The sequence below is a fragment of the Aphis gossypii genome, chromosome 3, assembly GCF_020184175.1.
Source record: "Aphis gossypii isolate Hap1 chromosome 3, ASM2018417v2, whole genome shotgun sequence".
NCBI lineage: Eukaryota > Metazoa > Arthropoda > Insecta > Hemiptera > Aphididae > Aphis > Aphis gossypii.
The window spans coordinates 30626140-30653191 of NC_065532.1; the positions used below are offsets into that span (position 1 = coordinate 30626140).

The 27052-nt window shown below is 30.6% G+C and overlaps 2 protein-coding genes across 2 annotated transcripts; both read left to right on the forward strand.

The window, feature by feature from the left end:
• The first annotated feature begins 8027 nt into the window (after positions 1-8027).
• Positions 8028-9613, forward strand: LOC114122357 (mucin-1-like). Its single transcript, XM_027984997.2, has 2 exons — positions 8028-8187; positions 8295-9613. The coding sequence occupies exons 1-2, from the start codon at positions 8179-8181 to the stop codon at positions 9438-9440; spliced, it is 1155 nt and encodes a 384-aa protein (XP_027840798.2). The 5' UTR covers positions 8028-8178; the 3' UTR covers positions 9441-9613.
• Positions 9614-12229: 2616 nt separating this feature from the next.
• LOC114122356 (uncharacterized) lies at positions 12230-24245 on the forward strand. Its single transcript, XM_050203841.1, has 4 exons — positions 12230-12467; positions 14803-16094; positions 22568-22679; positions 23703-24245. Exons 1-4 carry the CDS (start codon positions 12456-12458, stop codon positions 24243-24245), a joined length of 1959 nt encoding a protein of 652 aa, XP_050059798.1. The 5' UTR covers positions 12230-12455.
• Positions 24246-27052: the final 2807 nt, after the last annotated feature.

Here is a 27052-nt window from a genome sequence, read left to right on the forward strand (position 1 = left end):
TAGTAACAAAAATGTCATATGTTTTATACAATACGTCAATACATATTATTATTATTATTACAATGCTAGACGTATTTTGTAATGTTTCTTATTTTGTAAATTTTAACTACCTACTAGGTTACTAACTATCTTCAGTTAGAAAAAATAAAAATTGTGAGTGTTTGCACTGTTTGCAGTCCGTACCCAGCTGCAACCACCCGTGCGTACGCCTAAATATAAATCTAATATTAAATTAATTTTATAATTTTGTATAACTAGCTTTTTTTAAGGACAATTATCTTTAAAATAAATGTTTAAATAGGTAGCTGAAAAAATACAAGTTTGAATTTTGTGTCGGATCAAAGATACTTAAATCAAAATGTTATGTACAGTAAAAAGGAGGAATCTGATTTGAAATACAAAAGTTTGTGTCACCATAGGACACTCTTTAAGTACCTAGGTACCACCTAGTGAAAACGTTTTTAAAATTTTGAAAATTCGAACGATTTTTTACTTTTTAGGTAAGGCACCCGCGTATTATGCGAAAAATTATGTAACAGTCCACCGCCAACTCTATATAACCACCTGCGCTGGCCGCTGTTACGGAATAATTATTATATTTCTAATTTCTATACTATAATTTGTGAGCGCACGCTGACCAACAACGTATTATATTTGTGTAAAATCAATGGTATTATGTATAGATGTATATAGTGATATATAAAATATGTATATAATATATGCCATTATTTTTTTATTAGCTTCGTGTGACACACTACATCTCATCGACACAAAATAATATGCACTGCAGTTTATATAAGCCTATAAATTGTATTATTCTATATAATATTATAATATACGTAAACGATAATATCATCATCATACGTTTAGAGTTATAATATATTATATATAATATTATTTAAAAACGTTGTGTAACGAGCTACGATTTAATGTCGCACACCGTGCGTCTTATTCTGCACATTATAATATTCAACAGTCAAACTTTCTCGAATCCGACGACATTCTTGCATATACCTACCTGTGTATAAGTATAATGTATATGCATCAGATGAGCGTCCACTGCCCAAGTGTTCACGTTTAATTATAGATGTATATACGTTTTATATAGGTAATATATGTATATATATATATATATATATATGTAACGTGCGTGTGAAACGTTATTTTTCTAAATTTTTATTTTTTTTGTATTGTTGATAAAAAATGTTTGGTGCCCAAAAAAACATGAAAATTTAATACAAGGTTTCTCATAAGGTGTTCTTATTGTAGTTAAAATAAAATAAAAAATTATTTGTCCCAATTTTTTTTATAATTCTGTAAAATTCAAATTTTCATGAAATAAGATACAATTGCGAATTTTATAAGTAATTTTATAGTTAAAATTCATAAAAAGTTTTGTATTTATGTCTAAAGTTAAAAAATTTAACACTAAGTTTTCTATAAATTTTCATTTAAGTAGCTATAGAAAAAACTCGAAGCGTTATTTTAGGAAAAATATTATGAGCGTTTGAATTTAAAATTTTTACGAAATCGGGTAACGATAACGATTTATCCTCAAATGATTTTAAATATTTGTTTAAAAAGTATAAGTCGTAGAAACTTAAAAATTTCATCAGACATTTTTTCCGAGTCTTAAACTTATTTTTTTTTTTTGTTTATCATTTTTTAAATATAGTTGATTTTTCGCTGTTAGTGTTGTTTATTGCAATTCAAGATTTTTTGTCAGACTTTAAATTACCTTTTTATTGCGATATATATAAAAAGCGTTCCCCGCCATCTTTCCAATAACTTTCGTGGTCCTTGTGCGCGTTGATAATGATGTATGCCGTACACATTTTTGTCATTTAAATGAAAATTGATTCAAAATTAATATTGTAATGAGTATTACAAAATTGCTTTAAAATTTCAATTAATTACAAAAGAACACATCGATAATTTACATTTTACACATATTCTATATATCAAGTACAATTCTTATTAGTTATGACTAGTTTTTTTTTTTCAGATCCAAAATATGTAACCAATTTGAGATGGTTCTATGCACTTGATAAATATAAAAGAAATATTTTAGAAGTGAAACTTGATTAGTTATCTTGATAAGTGATAGATCCAACCCTAATTTTTTCAAACCCGAACCGAACCGAATCTTCATATTTTCTACCAGATCTCAATAACTCAACATTTTTTACAATCAGGGGCGTATTTAGAAATGTCTTATTGGGGGGGGGGGCACAAACAAAAAGTTCAAATTAGCGTACATGGGGCGTAGAGTTATAAAATGCAGAAAGTTTCTTGTTAATTGCAACAATTTTCGTATATTTTATGAATAACTTGTGAAAAATGCCCTAAAAATTAAGAAAATGTAAAAAAAAAATAAGTAAGTACCGCTCTGCTGTCATTAGGTACCGTGTGAATCACTATTTTATATTATAGGAGTTAAATTTGAATCTGGTAATATTATTATTTATTAAAGCTCTCAGGTACTAAAAATGCTTGATTGAGATTAATGAGATTACTTTATTCTGTTTCATGATTCATTGGTATTATAAAATTGGTTATTATTTATTCAATATAAATTCTATTTATGATTTTATTAAGTAGTAGAAATTCTTTATCCTTTATAAGATTTTTAATTCTAATCTTTTGATCTTTAATTGTATTCTCATACTTTTCCCGTAAACCACGTACTTCATTCTGGTGCTCTTTACTCATTTTTTCATTAAAATCAAATAAACTTTGCACCGCAGTTTCATGTCGTTGATTCTGACAGGAGTTTACATAGCTCAAATCGTTGACTAATATCGCATGATTCATAGGTATAACCCTGACTTTAGTATTATTTATTCTACATTTTAACTTTTAAGTCTATGTAACTGTATTTACAATACATTTAGATAATTTCTTATTTAAAAAAAATAAATTATATGTTTATTTAATAAATATTATATATATATATATATATTTCAATATTTATGATTTTACTATTTTACTGAGATTTAAGATTTTAAAGAACTAACAAAGCGGATTCCGAGCGTTTATTGATACAGTTAGTCTGAAAATATTGAATGTTCGGTCGTCTGTATTTTTTTTATAACGTTATGCAAAAGTATGTACAACCACAGTAGATTTGAATATCGATATAGATTATCAAAACTGGCCCTTTAGCGGCAGATGCGTGTTTGTTATGCAATATTATATAAGACTGCGGCAAAATCAAAATATGTATGGGTGTCCCAAACCGGTAACCGTAACGGACAAAAGTATGGCAATTTATCTCGGAAATATACATACCTACTGTTTTGTGAGTTACCGCTCTAGACGAACGAAATATACAGAAGAATGATACATTCTACCATAAAATACTTATCAATAATAATAATAATAATAATCTGTAGTTGAATATTCAAATGTTAGTATGTTACCTGTGTCGGTTTCACGTTGCTTTATCGTGAATACTGTGACATTTAAAAATTATAATGTATCAGCGAGCGCAAGATAAGTGCCACAGGGTATTATGTTAATAGTTTATGTCCGACCAAATGTCAACGAGTTACGGTCCATCCGCTTGCAATATCACAACAATATATATTATATTATTATTTATTATACAATTCACTTAAAGATTTCTCTAGAAAAAAGAAAAAATACTTATGTAGTTATATACCTTAATATTATGTTATATTTTAGACACCATCGTTTATCAGAGGGTGTTTTCGTTTATACGTAAAATATTATAAAGATTTTACTGTTGTCTGCTTAATATTAAACATAAATATATACACACTGTATTCGTTGAAAAAATTTCAGTGTTCTTAATCGAAAATCATCAAACGTAAAATGATTATGATTATTATGATATGTATTTGATTCACTTGCTAAATGAGTGTATTTAAAATCAAAAGATAAAATATATGTACCTATGTATTTTTTTTTAAGCGACAATGAATAACAGAGTAATAATAGATGAACTAAAAAATTGGTCATGATCTAGTTAGATATTTAACAACTTAATACAATTTTTGTTAGATAGGCACTTGTATTTATATTTTTTTTACGTTTTAATTTTTAATAATTTTTTTAATACCTATTATCTAGGTACATTATATAATAGATATAAGATTAAGATGTATCTACTTTAAATGATATTTTAATTGGTTAAGATAATTTTTTAAAGCGGTTTACACAGTTTTTAACGAAATGTTTTAAACGACATTTTATAAGTTTTTCTATACAATATTATGTATATAATGTAATGTATTATTACAATGTATATACAATATACTTATCTAACTCGAAGATTGGCGACATTAATTCTTTCTTCATTTGTGTAATTTATGCAATTTATATAGGTACAAATGTACAATTAAATAATAATTTTTAAAACTAATTCATCGATATGATAATATACTACGTTATAAGCATTTATATTTACATATGTGAATATTTCACTAATTTTACAAAACTTTTGTAAGTTTATATGATTATTAGGTAACTATTTGGACTAAGTTAGTATATATATATATATATAATTAATATAGCGAATTGTATTTAACTATTAAAGTTTAACTTTTTGTCAAGTCTTATAATGTATTTTTGTTTTTTTAATTTAATGCAATATTATAGGTAATAATGTAATATGCTGTTTCAGTAGAATAATTTATATACAATAAATTTGAAATTGAAACAATTTATAGTGAAAAAAAATCAAAATTAAATTTATAGTAACCAAATTTGAATAATTTATAGAATATTATGCAATTTAATACACTATAGTGTATGGAGGCAAGTGGATATGATGGGTATTAAAACGTCTTATCTTTGAAAACGAAAGTATGTTAAAGAATGTAAATGTTAATGGAGTAAACCTATGTGTGAATTTTATAAGTAGCTCTTCTACAGCTTAACTTGTTTTATAAATTATAGAAAATATAATAAAATGTAATATGGTGTCAAATACCAGTTTCATAATGTATTTATTACCTGTTAATTAATAATTGACTACAAATATACTTATTAATGAAAATACATTCACGCAAAAAATTAGAAATTTTGTGATGTACAGTAACATAAAATCCAGAGTAGTTCTGGTGTAAAGTATAAGTACTTATTATCACTGAGTAAGTCACTGTAATGTGTATACTGTATATGTATATTTTTTACAGTTTAATTTTTTAAAATTGATAAAAAAATCTATATTATCCGGCGTCGTCTGTGATGAAAAATCAAGATGAGCAATCTGTCTGCAATAGATAGTAACAACTAATAATCAACATTTTTTAAGAGTAACCAATAGCAAGGATTAAGCAGGAAATAAATAAACGAATGCGTTTATATGATTTTAATACTTTTAATAGTGGGTAAGCGGTAAGCTACCCTAAAATAAACGATTCTATCTATTGTCTATAGCTTTTTTAAATCGTCAAAATCAGCAAGATGTTTTTTGATTTTATATAAGCTTTAGTCAGTCACTTTGTCTTTTATATATTTAATAGTTTTAATTAGAATATTAATTTAATATTTTTTTCGACCCATTCAGGATCCCATATTTGAAGCCAATTGGTCAAAAACCGTGAATTTGCAAATATCTATCATTTACGAGTAGACTTAAGTTGAATAATAATGTCTGTATGTTAGTCGTCTATCCATTTTAATTTGTTTACCTATCGTTTCCGTTTTGTTTCTGTTGAATTATTCTCAATTGTTTTTTTTTTCAAAATCTGAGTATTTTTTATTATTATAATTATTTTAGTATATAAATCTTAATCATGAAAAATACATACATAAAAATACCATTTTCATAGAAATACTCATGAGGATCTCGTGTTACATTTTTAATCTTAAAAGGTTTAAACAAATGTGTGAATTTATAATTATAACAATTTTATTCCGCCTATATTATATTGTAAAACGTTGAATATATTATTTCATATGAACCTGTAATAAATGTTACAAATATTTAAAAAAAATCTAAATCTGACTATTGCAAATACTAGAAAGAATCTTTCTCTTTTAGCAGTTTCCATTTTTAAATTTTTATTGGTTTAAGTGGCAATTTTATGGATCATTTCAAATATTTTAAGATCGTATTAACATAGTATACTAACGTTTATCATTCATGTTTAACACTAGATATTCAAAGTATAATGAATTAACAAGACTCTAAATTTAGTGTTTCGGCCTCTGAGAGTTATAATAATATAGATATTTTACGTGTTAAGATAATCATAGCGCAAAGGTCATTGCTAATGCATATTGATGTTGATTTAGTGATGAGATTGTTTGATCGAAACAGGTCAGGTTAAAATAAATATACATTAAAACGAGTAACTAAGCGCAAACAATAAAATTGTATTACATTGAATTTGTTTAGAATTACAATATTACAATCTTAACAAAATCTTAGGGGTTTTTGAAATGATTTGAAAAATTAAACACAATTCGTTTTATACGCAGTCAAATAAAAATATATTTACAAATTATAATATGGTGTATATTATTTACATAATAACGATAATATTATTATATATCATAACAATACAGCTTATTATTTATATAATTACAATATATTAAGCTGAATAGATTTTATGATTAACTATTTGGGTATATTTCATTATTATCTCGTAGAGTGTGTAATTTTTATTGTATAAAGTAATTAAAATAGTGTGTTTAGATTATAATTATTCAAAATATATGTCTATTTAGTTACCAGTAGGCTCTTACATTACATATAATAATACTATTATTACTATTTACTAATAAATAAATAAATAAAAATGATGGATTATAATTTATAGCACTCTTACGGAGACCAGTTTTTGTACTTTATATACATTCATCTAGCTTCATCATTCCACATTCGTATTGTCGTATATCATATTGACATAAGATTAGTGCGACTTATGGAATTAATTTGTGTGTTGAACGATTAAAAAATTAAAGAAAGAAAGAAAACCAAAATAAAAAAATAATGAAACTAGGTTTTTATAAAAATATTGTGTTTAAAATTTGTATTATATGCTTACATTTTTTTTGATTATCATCATTCATCAAAATCCACTAAACGTTTTAACGTTTTATGGCGTCTAAAATGCAATCGGTTTTGTGATTTATTAGTTAAATACAAATTCGCTTCCCACTTAATTTCCGACAATGAATGTCCTAGCTTCGAATATACTTTATTTGTAAACTAATCGTGCCATAATAATTAATAAAAATAATAAAATATTTTCTAATATTATTTTGACGTTATTGTTATTGTTAAATATTATGTGTTATATTTCAATTATTATGTAAATTACTTGTAATTTGAAAAATATATTTTATTGCTTCTGTACAGTAAAAGTAAAAAACTATTATTATTACTATCTAGGTACTTTAAAATTATTTATTTTAACATACAACTATACTTTCAGGCTGATACAATTTTTTTTCTGTTTCTAATCTTGATGGATTTTTGTTATAACGTTAAAGTGATATAATTTCGTGTAATAACCGCTAGCAACCGATGAATTATATTATTATGTTATTATAGCAAAAAAAAAAAATTAGCAAAACCACATCTACTTATTATAATCATTCATCTATTTATAATTATTAAGTGAAAAAAAATATAATGTACCACATAAAAATAATGCACAACTGTTAAAATTAAGAATTTACGAGACTACAGAAATATTTTGATCATTATTAATAATTTATCATTCGTTTAGTAAGATACATGTGGTGTGTTATGTATTTACGTAATACGTCTGCATCGCGTAAATACTTTTGGTGTATGTTCGAGTACAATATGTAGCTATAACATCGTATCTCCGACGTTACGTGATCACCCGCCGTCGAGATGATTCACTTTACGAGAGTACCGCATTATAGTTCAACTTTTTTTTTTTGTCGTCGGTGGTCAAGACAACGATGACACAACACACCGGTGGTACCTATAGAGGAAGCAGTTTAGCAGTTATTACGCCTATTGACACTTCAAAACTGGTTATTTTCGCGATATTTTTTTTCCTATACCTGCAAACGCAACGTACCCTACCACCTGTATATTGTAATAGCCACATGCTCGTGTTATTCATCTGGTACATCATTATGAGCTACATCACCGACTTTACCTATATATAGCCAATTTGATTTCCAAAACATCATCATTCAATCGACCACCGCAGAACAGTCAACATGAAATTCGTAAGTATTCCGATAACGAAAAACAATAAATACCATATACCTAGCTTTATAACCATATACATTTATACCGATATCAAAAGTTATTTTTTATGTATTTTTTTTTGTAGACATCAGCTTTAGTTTTCGTCTTTGTGGCCGTAGCCCTCGTCAGGGCCGACAGCGCAGACAGCAAGACACACAAACCAGAAAAACGCGGTATCTCCGCTGAACATGATTTCTCCTCCGGTCTGAGCTACGGTTCCGGTCTGGGATTGGGCTCCAGCATTGGTTTATCGTCTGGACTGGCTTCCGGTTACTCCGCTTACGGTGGATCAGCTTATGGGTCCTCATACGCTCCAGCTTACAGTGGAGCCGCAATCGCTTCCGCACCCGCATTCAGTGGAGTCGCAGTCGCCGCCGCACCCGCATACAGTGGAGTCGCAGTCGCACCTGCACCTGCATACAGCGGAGCCGCTATTGCCGCCGCTCCAGCTACATACTCTGTTGCCCCAGCACCGACTGTTGGCCCATTGATCCCAATCTCCAAGGATATACACATCATCAATCGTCATGCCCAACAAGTTTCAGCCCCGTACCCAGTGCCAGTACAGAGGACTGTTGCCATCCCAGTGCCACACCCCGTCCCTTACCCAGTAGAACGGCCATACCCAGTCAAGGTTGCCGCCCCATACCCAGTGCCAGTTGAGAGGCCCGTTCCATACCCAGTTGACAGACCAGTACCACAAGCAGTGCCTGCTCCCTACCCAGTCCCAGTCGTCCAGAACGTACCAGTACCAGTTTCCCGTCCAGTACCAGTCCCAGTCGTCAGACGCGTTCCTGTGCCGGTCGCCACACCAGTCGTTGTCCAAGCACCTCAACCCATTGCCATTGCTGCCCCAGCACCCGCATACGGTCTAGGAGCATCCGCCTACGGCACTAGCTACGGATCCGCTGCTTTGTCTTCGTACGGATCTGGTCTCTCCTCATACGGATCTTACGGACCAGCACTGTCCGCTTCCTCATACGGTTCTTACGGACCAGCATTGGCCACTTCCTCGTACGGATCTTACGGATCAGCTCTGCCTTCTTCTTCATACGGATCTTACGGATCAGCTCTACCTTCTTCTTCATACGGATCTTACGGATCAGCTCTGCCTTCTTCTTCATATGGATCTTACGGATCAGATTTATCCTCCTCCTCGTACGGCCACGACAGCCACTCAAAATACGAACACGGTGGATGGACTCCAATCGCAAAACGTAACTCCAATTAATTTAGACACTAGTCTTCTGACATCGCTCAACTCTCAAGTCAGCTCGTGCTAAGTTACTCTAGACTATTTTATAATTGATTATTATTATTTTTTTATACTTAGATTATACTTTTTATACTTGAAAAAATGTTAATTGTACACTACAGTTCGAATAAAATATTTTGTTAAAAATATATACTTACTATGTGTTTGTTTAAAATTAATGTAAGTAATGAAAACAATACGTAATTGTATACAGTCCTTGTGCGACATCCGCCTGGGTCATCGTTCATGCTCAAATGACGTTAAATAACGAGGCCTAACTTGGTATTACACGCAAATTAATTTGATTAGCCAGAAAATAGGGAAAAATTGGGCCAGCTAGTTAACATCTTCTCTATATTGCAACACATATCTTTAAGTAATATATTTTTGATTTCACCTAGATATCCAACAACAAAAAGACCTTGACGTAAAAATGAATTAAAATGCTATACCTACTGTACGTCATCACGCCACTCGCTACTACATTATATACAATGCACAGAAAAACATTGTTATTTTTCTTTTTGTCTGTATTATATTTAGATAGTAAGTATATTTATAAATTAAAATTTATAAAATTATAAACTATACCTACCTATATCATAAAATAGAAAATCAGTGTTAAAGTATTAGTACAGTATAGAAATATTTATGAAATAAAGTATTGCTATTGCCTATTGCAGTTTATCAACAGTTTGTAATCGTTGAGGTTTACAAAGAATAAAATCAAGTCTGCTACATAAAATATCGCACTATTTTTGCACTATATCTTGACTTTGTTTGTCATTGAATTACTATTAATAAAAATCCTTAAAAATCATAAATCACTTGCAGGGATATTCATATTAGTAACAATAAAAAACTCAGTTATTTTACTCTTTCGGATATTCAATTTACTTGAAAACAGGTATGATAAAATAATTTTGTTAAAATATTAATGACTGTTCATTTATTATCGTTTTATATTAAAAACATTATAATAACTTAAATTAAAGAGAAAAATAGTCATTATAAAAATAATGTACAGTGAATTGGTGATTGTTATGATTAAGAATTTTCACTTATACGCAGTATACTGTATGTTTCTATATCTATAGTGTTACTTTCCTGCAGTAGCAAGATTTATAAAAATAATTAAATAAATAAATAAATAAATAAAAATGATATAATAATGTATTATGTTACATGTGCCTACGAAAAAAACAAATAATATGAATAATGGTTTAAATAAAATTAATTCATTAAGTTAAATGCTTATGATTTGTGTAACAAAAATACAAAAACAATACTAATTACTTAATATTAATTAAGTATTTAGTTCTAACATAATACTAAAAAAAAATTGATTTTAAAGCTAAAAATATTGTTTGCAAGGGTTTGAAACTTTTAGGTACTTTGTAGGTATATTATTATTTACTATACTTACACAATGTTATTCAAAAAATATTTTCATTAGGTAATTTTTATCTATTTATACCATGAACATATTTAAATTGTTTTATAGTATGACGGTATAAAGATGTATATCTAATAAATACTAGATATTAATACCTATTATATTATCAAATATAAATTAATATAATACTAATTATGAAATTGATAAGATTTATTTTTGATACATTTAGTTTAATCAAATAATTTACTGTACTGAAGATAAATTATATTTATAGCAATTTAAATATACAATTAAATATCTTTAAAAATATAATAAGCTGACTCTCCTCTCAAAATTAATTTTCGTATGAAATGGTTTATCACTGATAAAACACATTCAATCAATTTAAAATAATAATAATGTATTAGTACATGACTTAATAAATGATGAATAAATTACGAGGTTCTAGAAACCGATATTAAATAGGTAGCAGAATGACTTACCTGATTATTTTTTTTGCATTCATTTTATGTTTTGTGTCTTAATTCATTAATAACAAAAATGTTTACATTGTTATAGATATAAAGTATATTTTATTGCTTTATACTTTTAACTATGACTATTAATTATTTAATATATTATACAGATACGATATAATTAATAGCTTATACTGTTTATACTGTTTATAGCATTGCCACATTATCTTAATTGATGGTTTTTTTATTTATAGAAAAATATCGCGATTTACTTCCTACACAATAGAAATGCACTCGGGATTTAAATTGTAAAACTGTAAAAACTTGTATCCGATAATAGTGTCTTATAAGGCTTATAAACCAGAACATACTATTGAATGTCAACTTTGAATTGCAATAATATGTCACATAACTCATATTATCATTTTGTACAGACCATTCTTTCATATTTATACATAGAAAGTTCAAAAATAAAAATATGTCTAGAATATTTTAAAAAATACATTAGACCGGACTATAGGTATATATAAATTATAAATTGCAGTTAGATTATACGTAATAACTAATAACATAATAAACAATAAATAAATAAAATAGTATGTATTATTTAACTATAGTATATACAATATACATATATAGAAATATATAACTACTTTAAATAAACCTCTATAAAATAAAAAAAAATTAAAATACTAGTATACATGTAGTTAAACACTTAATCAATTTAAATGCTGAATATTTTTATATTAACTCGAATCTTGTAAATTAACTGTGACATTCATTGTTTCATACGATAAATTAATCTTAAATGCTTGATTAATACAGTCATAAAATTAAAAATATAAAATGCATACACATTAGATCATCAGTAACGAATCAACCGGGATACTTCTATGGGATGATACCCTTGGTGACACTTAAAACTGAATAATTATAGACGTTATGTTTGTGTTAGAACACAATTCGTTTACCCTTCAATTGTAATTCGATAAGAACAAAAAAGGACCTCGTGGTGACATAACCGCCGAGAAATCGAAATTTCCACGGTTTCATAAAGCTTTATTCCGTAGCTGTTTATAACGCCCACGCTTTTACAACGATGTCGTAGTTTCCCTGCGACATCATCAAGAAAGGTGCACTATGAAATTACAAGTAAGTAGACAATCTTTTATTTTTGTTATATATATTTTATGAGTAAGATCGAATTTTGTCGTGAGTTCGTGACTAGATACATTTTATACTGTTAAAATTATAATAAATACCTAGGTACTATAACGTTAGTATTTTTTTTTCTTAATTAATCTAATGAAAATACATTTAGCACAAATATAATTTTTCTGATACTCATTAGTTGTTATAAAAAATAAAGACTAGGTAGTTTTAGTTTATTATTATTATTATTAGTTTATTTTCTTGTTTATAAAATAAATAATACATACAAACTTGACGTTTTGTGAGCAAATAACTATACAATGTGTGATTTATAAAACGATTCAAAAGTAAAACACTCACTTTGAAAATATTTTTTTACATGCATTTAAATTATTACATTCAACGTTTTTTTACATTTGTTATCATTATAATTTCTTAGTTATTTCCTTTTTTTTATATGACAACAAACATTTTCATTTCATTTTATACTTTAAAACTAAGTAAAAATAAATAAAAATTAAATTTTGGACTACTAATTAATTATAGTTATAAAATTATTGTATTTAGATATTAATAAGCAGAAAAATTGTACAACATTTTGTGGAGAACTCCTTTAACATTGTATTCTAATCGTCTAAATTTTAAACACTTTTTATTTAAAAAAATTAAGCAATATTTACAATCCATAGGTAGTTTAATATTATCTTTTTTGTACAGTGTAATTTACTAAGCATGCTTACTTGCATTTTTTTCTTTAATAATAATAATTTACAGTAGAAAATTAATAGAAAAAGAGACACTTGTAACTTATTTGTTGAATAATAGACCCCATGGCCTATAAAACATTTTTTTAATGGTACAAAAACATCTCATCAATTTCAAAATTTAGAATTTGAATAACTTTTTTAAAGAAAAAAATGGGTGATCATACTTAGTAAATCAACGTGTACCTATAATAAACATTGGATACAATTTTTTGCAAAATTACATTTTTCTTTTTTTTTTAATGATATTCTAATTTCTTTTCGTTTTAAAGTTGTTATGAATACATTGTTAATCACTTAAAAAAAAAAAATATATATATTATATATGTATAATGCTTTAAAATAATGAATCAAAAATGTATATTTATTATTTACATTAAAAAGTCATAACTTAAAACACGATAACGATAAAAATAGAAAAATATTTTTTTCCAAAAATGTTGTTTAAAAAATTATTAACCCTCTTATAGCCAATCAAGGTGGAGCAAATACCTACCTAATAATCCCACTCGTCGGTTAAAAATGCGTTGGTGCAGAGATTTACTAAACCCCTGACATAATTAAGTCAATATAAAATTTGTATTTGTTATAATGGTGGTAGTTATGATTGGTTAAAAAACAAAACAAGTAACTATAGTATTATAGTTTAGTTTGATATTTAAAAATATGCTATCATGATTTTTGTTCTCATTTGAATGATTAGTTTTGCTGCAATGCTACGCATGATCAATTAATCCGTAAAGTATTTTATTAGATAGAATATTGTCTATGAAGTGAAGTGAAGTGTTAAGAAATACTTGAGTCAACCAGATTAGCGACTGACCTTCGGCTATTTATTTACTATTATTTGTTCTTCCTTGTATCCAATACCGTACTTATAGGCTATCGTTAAATAAACAGCCACGATCAATTCGTTTTGAGCCTACGAAAACGGTTATAGATCAACGATGAATTTAAAACGACCCGTAAAAAATTGTTTGAATGATTCCTTACAGCTATTTTAATTAGAGATACATTTCCAATGGCATTGGATTGAAGTACCTATGTGTTGTAAGCCTTGCAATAAAAATTAAATATGGATACTAATATTATTGTTTCGATGTATTATGTGTTATAAAACCAAAAAAATTTCGGTTGTTCCCTCAATCCCTCGTAATCGAATTTATATTGCTTTTAATTCAGATAAATACTTATGTACTTTACACTTGATTTGTGTTTGATAACAGTTACAAGTTTACAATCATTAAGATAGTATACAATACAAATGTAATGTTATAGGTAGTATAATATCTAAGTATTTAATTAGTATAATGATTTACATACCATATTGATAATATGCTCATAATGTGTATAATATTATATATTTATATATTATTATATTATATTATAGACTTGAGCTAAATATAGTCGAGTCTCGATAATTCGAATTTCAAGAGAGGTAAAAATGAATTCGACTTATGTATTTTTCGAGTTTCAACTATTGCACTGAGTGTAGGTAAACGAATTCTCTAGGAACAAAAAAATCTTTTTATCGAATGCATATAAAACAAGAAACATAATTCTGTCTACAGATTTTGTGTATATGCCTGTTGGCATTATTTGTTAACAACGTTTGGTGCCACGACGAAGTTCACGCTAAGAATGGCAACCACTCCATCTCTACAACCAGAGAATCGAATACAAGAAAACGGGGTATCGGCCATTACAACCCAATGGGATGGGGTGGTCACGGAGTGGGTTCGTATGGAGTGCCCACCACTCCGGTGCAAGGATACGGAGTGTCCAACATCCCGGTACAAGGATACGGAGTGTCCAACATTCCGGTACAAGGATACGGATATTCTGCAGTGCCGGTGCAGGGATACGCGGTGGTGCAGCAAACTGAACGACCCGTACCGTATCCAGTTCCGTATCCGGTGACTTACGACCGACCGGTGCCGTACGATCGACCGGTGCCGTACCCGGTGTCGTACGACCGGCCAGTACCGTACCCGGTACACGTGGACCGACCGCAACCGTATCCAGTGCACGTTGACAGACCGGTGCCATATCCGGTACAGGTGGAGAAGCCGTTGCCGTACCCGGTGCACGTGGATCGCCCGGTGCCGTATCCGGTCCAAGTGGAGAAGCCGTTGCCGTATCCGGTCGACCGGCCGGTCCCATACCCGGTGCAGGTGGACAGACCGCAGCCGTACCCGGTGCACGTGGACCGACCGGTGCCGTACGCAGTGCACGTGCCCTACAAAGTGCCCGTACCGGTGGACCGACCATATCCGGTCAAAGTGTCCGTGCCCACGCCGTATCCGGTCGACAGGCCGGTTCCGTATCCCGTACAGGTGCCCGTCAAAGTTCCGGTGGTGCAGCAAGTACCGATAGAGGTGTCTCGTCCTTATCCCGTGGTGGTGCAGCAGCCCGCGCAGGTGGTGGTGCAACAGCAACCCGTGCTGTGGCAGAAGGTGTCGTCATATCCGGTGTACACGACAGACCGGCCAGCGGTACAGTGGCAGCAGAAGCAGTCTCCTTACTACACAAACGTGGACAACGGTAAAAACTACATAGGCATGCCCGTGTACAACGGAGGTAACCAGAACGGTTACGAACGTGCTCCATACCCGTCCGGTTATAGCATCGGTGTGAACCACGCACTGATCGGACTTGGCGTGGGCGGCCGGGGCCAGGGCGCGACGGGCACCGCAGGCCCGACCGGAGTCATCGGCGGAGCGGCTGGTAGCCTGTTGGGGGCGGCGTTCAACGTAATGCAAGGGTTGATGTCACCGGGTGGTAGCGTCACTGGATACGCGGCCGGACACAATGACTATCTGGGGCCCAAGACCACGGGATTCACGACTGTCATCAACAAATAAAAAATAATGCGTACCGAGAGAGTACAGATAAAGAGTGGCACGAGGTGACGCACACTAGCTATATAGCTCGTACCGTTGCTAAATTTCGATAGCGATTTATAATATATATTATTATAATATACAATAAGACAATACACAAACATTTTTGATTATTTTGTATTTATTATTATTCACCCGAGTAGGTTTATAATATGGTATTATGATTATGTCATTATGTTTTATTGAAAATCATTTTATCGGTCGACAATCCACTCGCATAATATTATATTGTACACAAACCGTACCTATACGTCCTTCACCGCGTTGCCGGCGCATTTAAATCATGCGTGGTCAGAGACCTCAGAATATCGATATAATTCGTGTCATTCGTCGATGGATCTACTCGCGTGTACAGGGGTCATAGCCCATAGGTATATTATAATATCATTATAGTATTATTATATTCGTTACATAATAATTGTTGCTGTATCACTGCGTTTTATAAAATCACTCTCGAACTCGGCGGTCATGAGTACCTCCATGGTTCTAAAGTATTATACAGCATCACGATTTTCGTATACTTAACATTTTTTTAAAATCACATTAATGCACATTCCATGGAACTACACGAAGACAAAACGAGACAGGACCTGTTCAGGCCTACGCGGTCAACCGCTATACACGTGTAAGCGGAGCACTTGAAATGTTCATTGATTGTCCCTCCTGATCGAAGCGAATCTATTTCGTGCATTATTATAGGCGATGACCGACGCTATTTCGAGTTGGCGCGTATATATCGTACACGTAGGTATTATGTATATATTTTTATAGTGTTTAAAAATACAAATATTTTTGGTTGTAAAATCTTACCTACGCATTGCATAAAAATGCATTTGTCTTATATTCTTATAGATAAGCGGCGAGTACTCGAGTTGTAGGTATATAGCAATATATAAGTAGTAAAATAAACTAGAGCTGAACCATACCGAGCACGTTGTGTGGGTAACAGTTAATGTTATTTATATGAGGTATTTTAAAATTCGGCTCTCTGGTTTCAACATAGTAGTAGTTAAATAAAACGTACTTGTACATAGGTAGTTAATGTACTTGTTAAAATTAAAATTGCCGCTTCTAATAGCAGTAAAACATCTATATTTAAATATATATTTAGGTGTATGGCTTTGGAGGTATTCTACAATTTCTTCACACTTTTGTCAAACTCCAAGTCTATCATTATTGAATAAAAATCACGATGCATCACCTTCATAGCTATCGTATACGGTCGTTCCGAATTGAATTATAATACACACACACACACACACACACACACACACACACACATATATGTACGGCGTGTTGCTCAACTATGCACGACCTATAATATACTTCGTCGGTTACTTTTTACGTACTTGCGTACAATCACAATTGCAATATTTTTCCCATCGCATGTTGTGAGAAATTGGTCCACGATAATTCACACAAATACACATTGATTTAGTAACACAGTACCTAATCATTTACCCAGAAAATTCTATTTAGTTTCCATCATGTGAGTTGTAATCATTACTCTGCTGTCGTGTATGCAACGAAGGTTAAATGAAGTATGTCCTAGCTTTATGAATTTTATTATTCGACTGTGGTAAATAATTGTGGTTACCTATTATATTTTTTTTTTGAAAACTAAAATTATTAAAAAATAACTTTTTTATCATTTGGATTTCATTATTTAATAAATATTTTGAATTAAATAGCTTAAAACGGTATAGTGTTTAGAAATAGTTAGCAAAAGTATGTTTTTTTTCATTATTTCTGTATAGAAACTATAATCTTTATTTTTACAGGCACGGCGTTGTGGTTAAACTGCTATTAATATAAACTTCTAAAAATATGAGATAGGTATATAATATTTAATCAAAATATAAATTTATAATTTTTTCCATTTTCACTTAAAAATTATTTTTACATTTATACTTACACAGTAATATCTTTAATTAAACTTCAAACAGATAAATAAATAGTACCTACTATAATAATCGATTTCTGTTGATGAGTACAATTCTTATTATTTTTTTTTAATATTAGAACAAACCGTTATGTGATTGAAAAAAATATCCGATGTACAGTCTTAGTAGACAGAAAACTACTAGACCATAATATGTATTGGGTATACAGTATACTTATTAGTATACCAATATTTAGTCCAATAATACCTATTCTTTGGGTTACGCGTACTCAGGTATGAAAATAGTCATACAAACAAGAATTGAAAGTATGAAGATTTTTTTACTATTCGCCAAATAGGGAATTTCCCTATTGCGTTTAAAAAGAACTTTTTATACATCAGTTGTACCAAATGGCAAATATTTAAAGTCGATTTACCAGAGTTGATATTTATTATCAATAAAAAAAATTTTAAATATTATATTATTTTTAGAGTTGAATTTTGAGAGTTGATATTTAAATTTATTACATCAATAAATTACATTAAATAATAGCCATTGATAGTTTTAATTAAAAATATTTATTATATTCAGTACAATCGTTTTCGGTAGATTCTCTCAACAAAATAGATTATAGGCTTAGATTTTAAAGCTTATTATGCTTCTTTTTTTGTATATATATATGATAAAAATCTAATTTTTATTCATAAATTCGTTTCTCGTCATTCTGATTCCAAATAAACCTTTATATATACAATATACATACATGCCCTAAGCTTTTTTCGGCTTTTTTTTTATGTAAATGCTTTTTTTGTTGCTTTTTCAGTTACTTGAGCTGTAGAATTTTTTTATGTTTATTATGCGACTATAGAAATAATAAAAAAAATGAATTAATAAGAAATGTAAAAACCCAGAATGTGGAATAAATGGTGATTATGTTGGATTATTATTGTTTTCGTTATCGGGTTGTTTATTAAATATTATATTAAACGTATAGATTGTCGATCTACATATTATAGCCTGCAGTACCTATACGGCCAGTATGCCTTTAACATCGATATCGACCATTTCAAATTTAAGATTTAGTGCTGTAATTTGAAAACTCTTGTATGAAATATGCACCGATCACTTCAGTGGATGTAGAGAATTCATTTTCTATGTTAAATGTTAAATATTCTATCGGAAAATAGAGTCAGTTTCATTACTGAAAACCAAGGGTAATTACACTGTAGTTATTATTTTTATTTAAATTAATTTAAAAAAAAAATTGTTATTCATTTTTATAACTAAAGTTTGTGTTAAATTTTGTTACAATCTCAAAATTTTAAAAGAAATTAGCTATTATAATTATTTAGGTGTTTATTTTAAAGGCAGGATGCAAGAATATTATTTTAAGAAAAATAAAAATATACAACTGAATATATAGGTAACTAGTTACTCATATAATTATACCAATTGATCAATTTATAATTTTCAATTTATTTTAATATATATGTACATAGTTTATGTATAATGTATGAATATATTATGATAATTTAATATTGATGAGTTTAGATTAGACAATAATATATGTTTAACATTTGTATAGATAAAATTAAAAGATAAATGCAATAAATTGGTATACTGATCCTAAAATACAAATATTGTGTTAAATTCAAGTAGTCCATACCCGTCTAATATGTCGGATGGACTAGTGCGTAACGGATTAAGGAGATAATAAATTTTAATACTTTAATTCGTATTAGCCGTAGTGGTTATATCGGCGGTCGTTTTAAGTCGAGAGTCACGACTCACGACAACATCTCACGCGGTTCATAGGCCGGTCATACGAGATGGTATTTATGCGATTATTATACCGAATATAGATCCATAAAAGGTAAACTATGCCCTATGGTATTATGCGTGCAGGCGATGCCAATGGCGAACCATTAATTTTTTTTTAAGGATAAACAAACATCGATTAACAGTCAATATATTGTTAAACATTTCGATTAGTATACGTTACGTATATATGGGTGATAATAACAATGAGTTGCAGGGCTTGTCAGCTTTGCAGTTTGTCTTATAGTGAAATCTGTCAATTATATCGCGTCAGCCAACTCATCAGTTCAATCCATAAGGAGAAGTTAAATTACTTATTATATTATGCCCACATATTACTCCAACGTGGTAGTTGTACATAGACGAATAAAATAAAATACATATATAAAAATGTGTGTTTAACGCCTGTCATCGTGTTTCGGTGTGTGTTGGTGCTGTTTTGTCCGCGGGTTTTATGAAACTACACGTCGACTTTAAACAATGATCGGGTACCTATAGTTTTGATTACAGCTTTTTTTTTTTGAATAATTCTGAACATTTGTTAAGACGCGCGAAGACTTCATCAATTGCGTAATACGGTCGAGATTTCCGTACGGGTGCGTATACAGCAGTAGTTCTCAACCTTTTTTTTATTCATGTCATCTTTAACCACACTGCGTCACCCTAACATTAAAATAATAAACAGTCTTAGCTTTATATTTAAAAATTATTCTATTATCAAAAAAGAAGAAATACAGTACACAGAAAAAAAGGGCAAACGTAAATTTGCGCCCAACGAAGGGAACAAATTGTAAATTGCGCCCGGTATTTTTCAGGTATAAATTTCTATGTAGTAAATTGCATTCAATAGAAATATTATTTTTATTATAATCATCTAACATTACCCAGAGGACACCACGAGGAGGCGACTATCACTATCCTCCAAAAGTTATTTTTAATTTTATGGGATTAATAAGTTGTTTTAAATATTTTTAGGTTAATTTTTATAGTAAATAATAATTAAAAAAATGTAATACTAAAATATCAAGGAAATTATATAATATAAAGTTAATAGTATAATAAAATTATAAGTTATAAATCAGCATAGTAATAAGACACCATTTTTACATATTCTTATCTCGTAATAGTATTTTCATTGTATTGTTGAATAATTTTTTCCATTGTTTGAAATTTTTTTTTGATTTGATGTTTTGAAATTTATAAGGTTCATTTATACTATTAATTTTTATGTAAATTTCAGACTGTAACTTTAATATTTTATCCATAAAATTATAAATATGAGGATGAGGAGTATAAAAGCTTTTATTAAAATGACTGTGGAAAGATTCACAGACATTAGTAGTCTGTGTTAATGTTGCGGAAGCTAATGCCCTGAAAGTCAGCAAATAAAATCGCTAATATTATAATAATTAACGGTTTTGGTTTGTACACCAATAAATGTACTAAATTGTTTAAAAGGGATGAATTGAAGGTCGCGCTTAGATTAGATACTATGGGCGCATTTTACTACATAAAAATTTATATCTGAAAATTACCGGGCGTAATTTACTATACTATTTTCACTACCTTTCTCACTATGGGGGCAATTTATAATCGCCCGAAAAAAACGTTCAAACGTAGATATTAATATGAATATAATAATATGATTTTTTTTCGAAAAAATTTATTTATTTTTAAATTTTTTTCCTATTCTCGTTGATTTTTCGTGTCACCCCTAAGATGAGTCCTTGTCACCCTTAGGTGACATGTCACCTCGGTTGAGAACTATTGGCATATACAGTCTAACAACAGAATTCAACAAGTGCAGTAGTTGTAGTCGGCAATGTTATATACTGTATAATATTATGGTAATGTACACGACTGGATGTGTATATACATATTCTAACCTATACTATGCGTAGTATATGTTATGATACCACCTATAGTACCTTTTATACAATAAGTAGGTATATTATACGGTGGTCACGAGTCCGCGTTAAGGCCAGCGACCCGAAGACGGTACGACTATAAAATATTTGTGATTTCTCGCTACTCCGGCGGGTAGTGTTTTTCCGTCAGCGGATGCCGAATTTTCCGACGCCGCACCATCGCATACGTTATAATAATAATATACGTAGGTACGCCGAACGGTCGCACCGCAGGACGCGACGACTGCATCGGTGGGAAATATAAAAACAGTGACTACGTGCCACACGTCCGATCGACTGGGTACGCTTATGACGAGTGCACGCGCGCGGTGCATCGACGATTTCGGACTGCGATGCAGCCGTGTGCACAATATACGATATGCTTTTATGGAATATTATATACGTTATGACGTTCGGCGCGTGTACGATATTATCGCCTCATACTTCGGAGGGCGATGATGCAAGCCCGGCGAGTGGGAACGGACCGTGAATAAGTAATAACAATGGCGCTGGAAGAGACCGCGAATCTCGGCTGAGGTCGACCCGCGCCGGTGAACGGCCCCGTCGTGCGTTGGGAAACGTCCCTTGGACGAGCGCGGTGGAGGCGTACACGAATGTCACGTATCGTGCAGCATATACAACAGTGCACTATAATAGTCGTAGATTATATTATTATTATTATTATTATTATTGTGTACAAACCGTACGCATCGCCTCCACCCCGCCACCCGTTCGGCGAGGCCTCGGCGCGTCCGTATAAAATGGATATCGCTCGACCGATTCGGACCACACGTCGCAAGACCCGCCGACCAGTGCGAAGTAAAGTATATACCAGCAGAAGAACCCGCAATATACAACCGAAGTCACAGATCGGTCGTACGTACATATAATATATTACATACGAGGTGAAAAAGACGCGAACATGCAGCAGTCCTGGGTAAGTACGGATAAAACTCTACGATAATCACATGCACTCGGAAACTCACTGCAATAGGTCATCGTTATTGATTCATAAATATGCGACGAAAAAAAATGCAAAACGTGCGCGTATTCAAACGGACGTTTATAGACAGAATTATTGAAATTTTATTTCGTATTACTCGTCAAGTACAAAATATTTTTATAATTATTATTTATATTATAATTTTTCAATTTTTTTACTTATACCTTAGTAGGTTTATGATTTTTACAAAAAATTGTAAACGTCGCAATATACCTAAATATATAATATCATATAACAGATGCGAATCTTTTCACAAAAGTACACAATGTTTGAAAAATATCTTGCGATGTTTGTATACAATTTAAGAATTTCAATTTTATGATTAATTTTTCTTTTCAGAATCGTTAGGAAAAACACTAAAAATTAGAAAATTAATATCATGATCTAGTATTCAATCAGCTTAAAATATTAAATACATAATTTTAGATTTAGATTTCTTGATTCAAAGTAGGACTATTATTGAACGGTAAAAAAAAAATCATCTAAATTTCGAATCCTAGAAGTCCCTAAACTTAATAATACATTTTTATAATTAATTAGTAAATCCGCATTATCGGTATACCTACTCGTAGTATCTGGCAAAACGCAAATTTCCTACAATACTCGGGAAAAATATTTTATTTCGACTTTTGCTCAAATAAACCTAGTTGTGATCAACCTCATATGGGCAAAACTGTGTTGACTTAAATCCAAAGATTTTATTACGATAATATTTAGGTAATGACCAAACGTAGTCAATTTGTAGTTATTTCGAATTTTCTTTACTTCTTGTAAAAACTAACAGAACACACCTTATGTAATAAAATGGTATAATATTTCAAGCTGTAGGATTATAATGAATCGTGTATGTAAGCATTTAAAAAAATAATAATAATTTCTAATATATTATTGCTTTGTATACTTAAATTCGTGAAAAAAATTGTGATGGTTTCGCTTGTGTTGGTTACTATTATGCAGATCTCGACGTTGTTTTTGGTGAGTGTCAGCGCGTCCTTAGTCTGCGCCGACGCCGCGAAGGCCGCCGCCGCTGAAAAGCCGACGGAAAAGAAACAGGGCAAACGGGGCCTGTGGGGCCTGGGCTACGGGTACGGCGGACACAGCGAGTGGGACGGCCTGTCCAACTACGGCCTGTTGGGCGCGGACCACAGCTACGGACACATCAGCACCGTGCACGTCACCAAAGAGGTGCCGGTCATCGTCGACCGACCGATCGTCGTGCCGGTCGAGAAACACGTGCCGTACCCGGTGGCCGTCGAGAAACCCGTACCGTATCCCGTGCACGTCGAGAAACACGTCCCGGTGCCCGTAGACCGTCCCGTGCCATATCCGGTCAAGGTGCCGGTCAAGATCCCGGTCGCCCATCCCGTGCCCTATCCGGTGTACGTGCAACAGCACCTGCCCGTCTACGTCAAGGAACACCACGGCCACGGTTACGGTACCTACGATTTCGGTCACGACCACGGTTACGGTTTCAGCAGCAGTTACGCGATCCACCACTGAACGGTGTTTTCGTACACATACGCTGCAACTGCGCACGGAACAACAACCATTCATTATTATCATTATGATATTTTATATTATATTATATATAAGTTCGCCCGCCGCCATCGCGTCGTATACATCAATAACAGTTTGTACTTATAATTACCTTTTATACCTATTTTAAATATTAAGTAGGCATAGATTATATATATAAATATATATATATAATAAATTATAAGTTATAATAATTATAATATTATGTCATTTTATACATTATAAATCCCGCAGAACGCGGTTTCAGAAAAATCGATTTTTTATATGTAAACTTTGAATTGAGTTCCCGGCCGAAAATAAATTGTTGTACAAATATTTTCTAAAAAAACCATTGATGTTATGTCCTCGGCGTTGTGAGGTGATAGCCGAGGATAAAATTATATATTATCTATACTTAACGATCCTATATTTTTAGGTACCTATTTGTACATTCAAATCTTCTGCAAATTATGCGGATTTTAACATTTTAAAAACAGAGAAATGCAATTTTATTTTACGGCATACAGCGGTTATAATTAAAAGAAAATTCAACAGTACAAGCAAGGCCGCAGCCAGGGGGGAGGGGTTAGGGTTCAGACTCCTTCCCCCCAATAAAAATTTATTTTGCTGGCCATAGCCTTGAGTACAAGTCTACAAACACGTATATGATTCTGTCTTGGTTTCAATAAACAATCTACAAGAAATCATACTTAACTAAAATCATCGTCGAATTGTTTTATTATACTGTAACCATTATTATATCCAAATACATTAAAATAAAAGATATCTTTGCCCTTCTCCTCTGCCATGGCTGTATAATATAATATTTTCTGGATTGGGCTAAATATATTATACGAAAATATCAACTTTTCTTCAAGATTTAAAAATTATTATTTTAATATAGTTAAAATGTTAACTGAAAAATCTTAAATTAACAACATTTAAACTTAAAATAATTAATATATATTTTTTTAATTATTTTTTATACAAAATTTTTAAGTAGTAAATATTTAGATAAAAAAATAGACGTGCACCTGTACTCATAAATAAGTTAGTTTTACTAGATAGAATTAAAAAAAAAATCTTTTAAAATAACATTTTTAGATTCTGAACGAAGTGATGAATGTATTGATTTTACAATGATGTGTGTTTTTTTTTTTTTTTTTTTTTTTTTTTTTTTGTGTCTGTGTACAGCATAACTAGTCGAAATAATGCTCCAATTTCAAACTATGGGGGTGGTTTCCGATGTAAAAGTGAATATCCTTGGTGCATTATAGAGGTAAAAAGTTAACATTTTCCAACAGTTTTCAAAAAAATCGAGAAAAACAAAAAAAAAATGACGGAAAAACGGCAATTTTTAAGCAAAACCAGTTTTCGACCAAATCGATTTTTTTTTATGGTTGTAATTCAAAAACTAATCACTGAAAATACTTGAAATTTTCACCAAATGTTAATGTCAGTGGTATCCGTATATAGTTAAATTTTCAAAAAATTTTGACTTTTTTTGAGTTATTTATAGACCACTGAAATTTTCGATTTTTTTGAAAATTTTTTTTTAAAGTGTCGATAAAAAATTTTTGGATGACCAAAAAGTTTTAAAAATTTAATACAAGGTTCCTTATGAGTTGTTTTTAATGTAGCTAAAAAAAAATTAAAAATCGTTAGTCACAATTTTTTTTTATAAGCGTTTTTAGTTCAAATTTTTACGAAATCTGTCGAAAACGCGAAAATTTGCAAGTAATTTTGAAGTTGAAAAATCATAAAATTTTTTTCTTTTATAACTAAGTTTTGAAAATTTGGTACAAGGTTCTCCATACATTTTTCTTCAAATATCTGTAAAAAAAACTCTACCGGATTCAGACAAAAAATTTTTATGAGTGTTTGAAATTTAAATTTTTACAAAAACCGCGTTAAATAACAGTTTAGCCTCAAACGATTTTTGATATTTGTTATTGTTCAAAAAGTATAAGTCGTAGATACTTGAAAATTTTACCAGTTATTAAGATTCGCGTTTTCTTTACGTGATTTAAATTTCAAAATATTTTGACTTTTTTTGAGCTATTTATAGACAACTGAAATTTTCAATTTTTCTGAAAAAATATTTTTGAAGTGTCGATAAAATTTTTTTGGCCCTATCAAAATACTTGAAAATTTTATACAAAGTTCCTCATATGTTATTCTTATAGTGATTAAAAAATTATCAGAATACATAGGCACAATTTTTTTTTATTAGCATTTGAAGTTCAAATTTTGACGAAAAAGAACTTAAATTTTGGTGTATTCAGGCCATAAACATAAACCACCTTTTTCACCGACCACTGGAAATTATATCCTAGGCTGACAAATCATCTTCGTTCAGAATCGTTTTTCGTATACAATGATAACTATCATTGGATTCAAATTTAACACTCCTATAATATATAATAATGATCCATACGGTACCTAATGTACAGCAGAGCGGTACTCACTTGCCCGCTTTTTTTAAATTTGAATTATAAATTTATTGACGATTTCTATTATATGTTATTGCTTATTAGATGCACAATAAATAAAAATAAATAACGAGTTATTTATATTACATACAAAATGTTCACCATTACAATTGTCAATTATGTATATTATTATGTACATTGTACACAATGAAATTTTCAAAATACATATTTAGGTTGAAATTAAACTAGCTATACCATGAGACCATGAACTTATTTGCTTGACCTGCGTACGATTCGCCAGTATTAACTATTATAGTAGTAATTACAGCTTGTAATTTTATATGCTATAATATTATATTA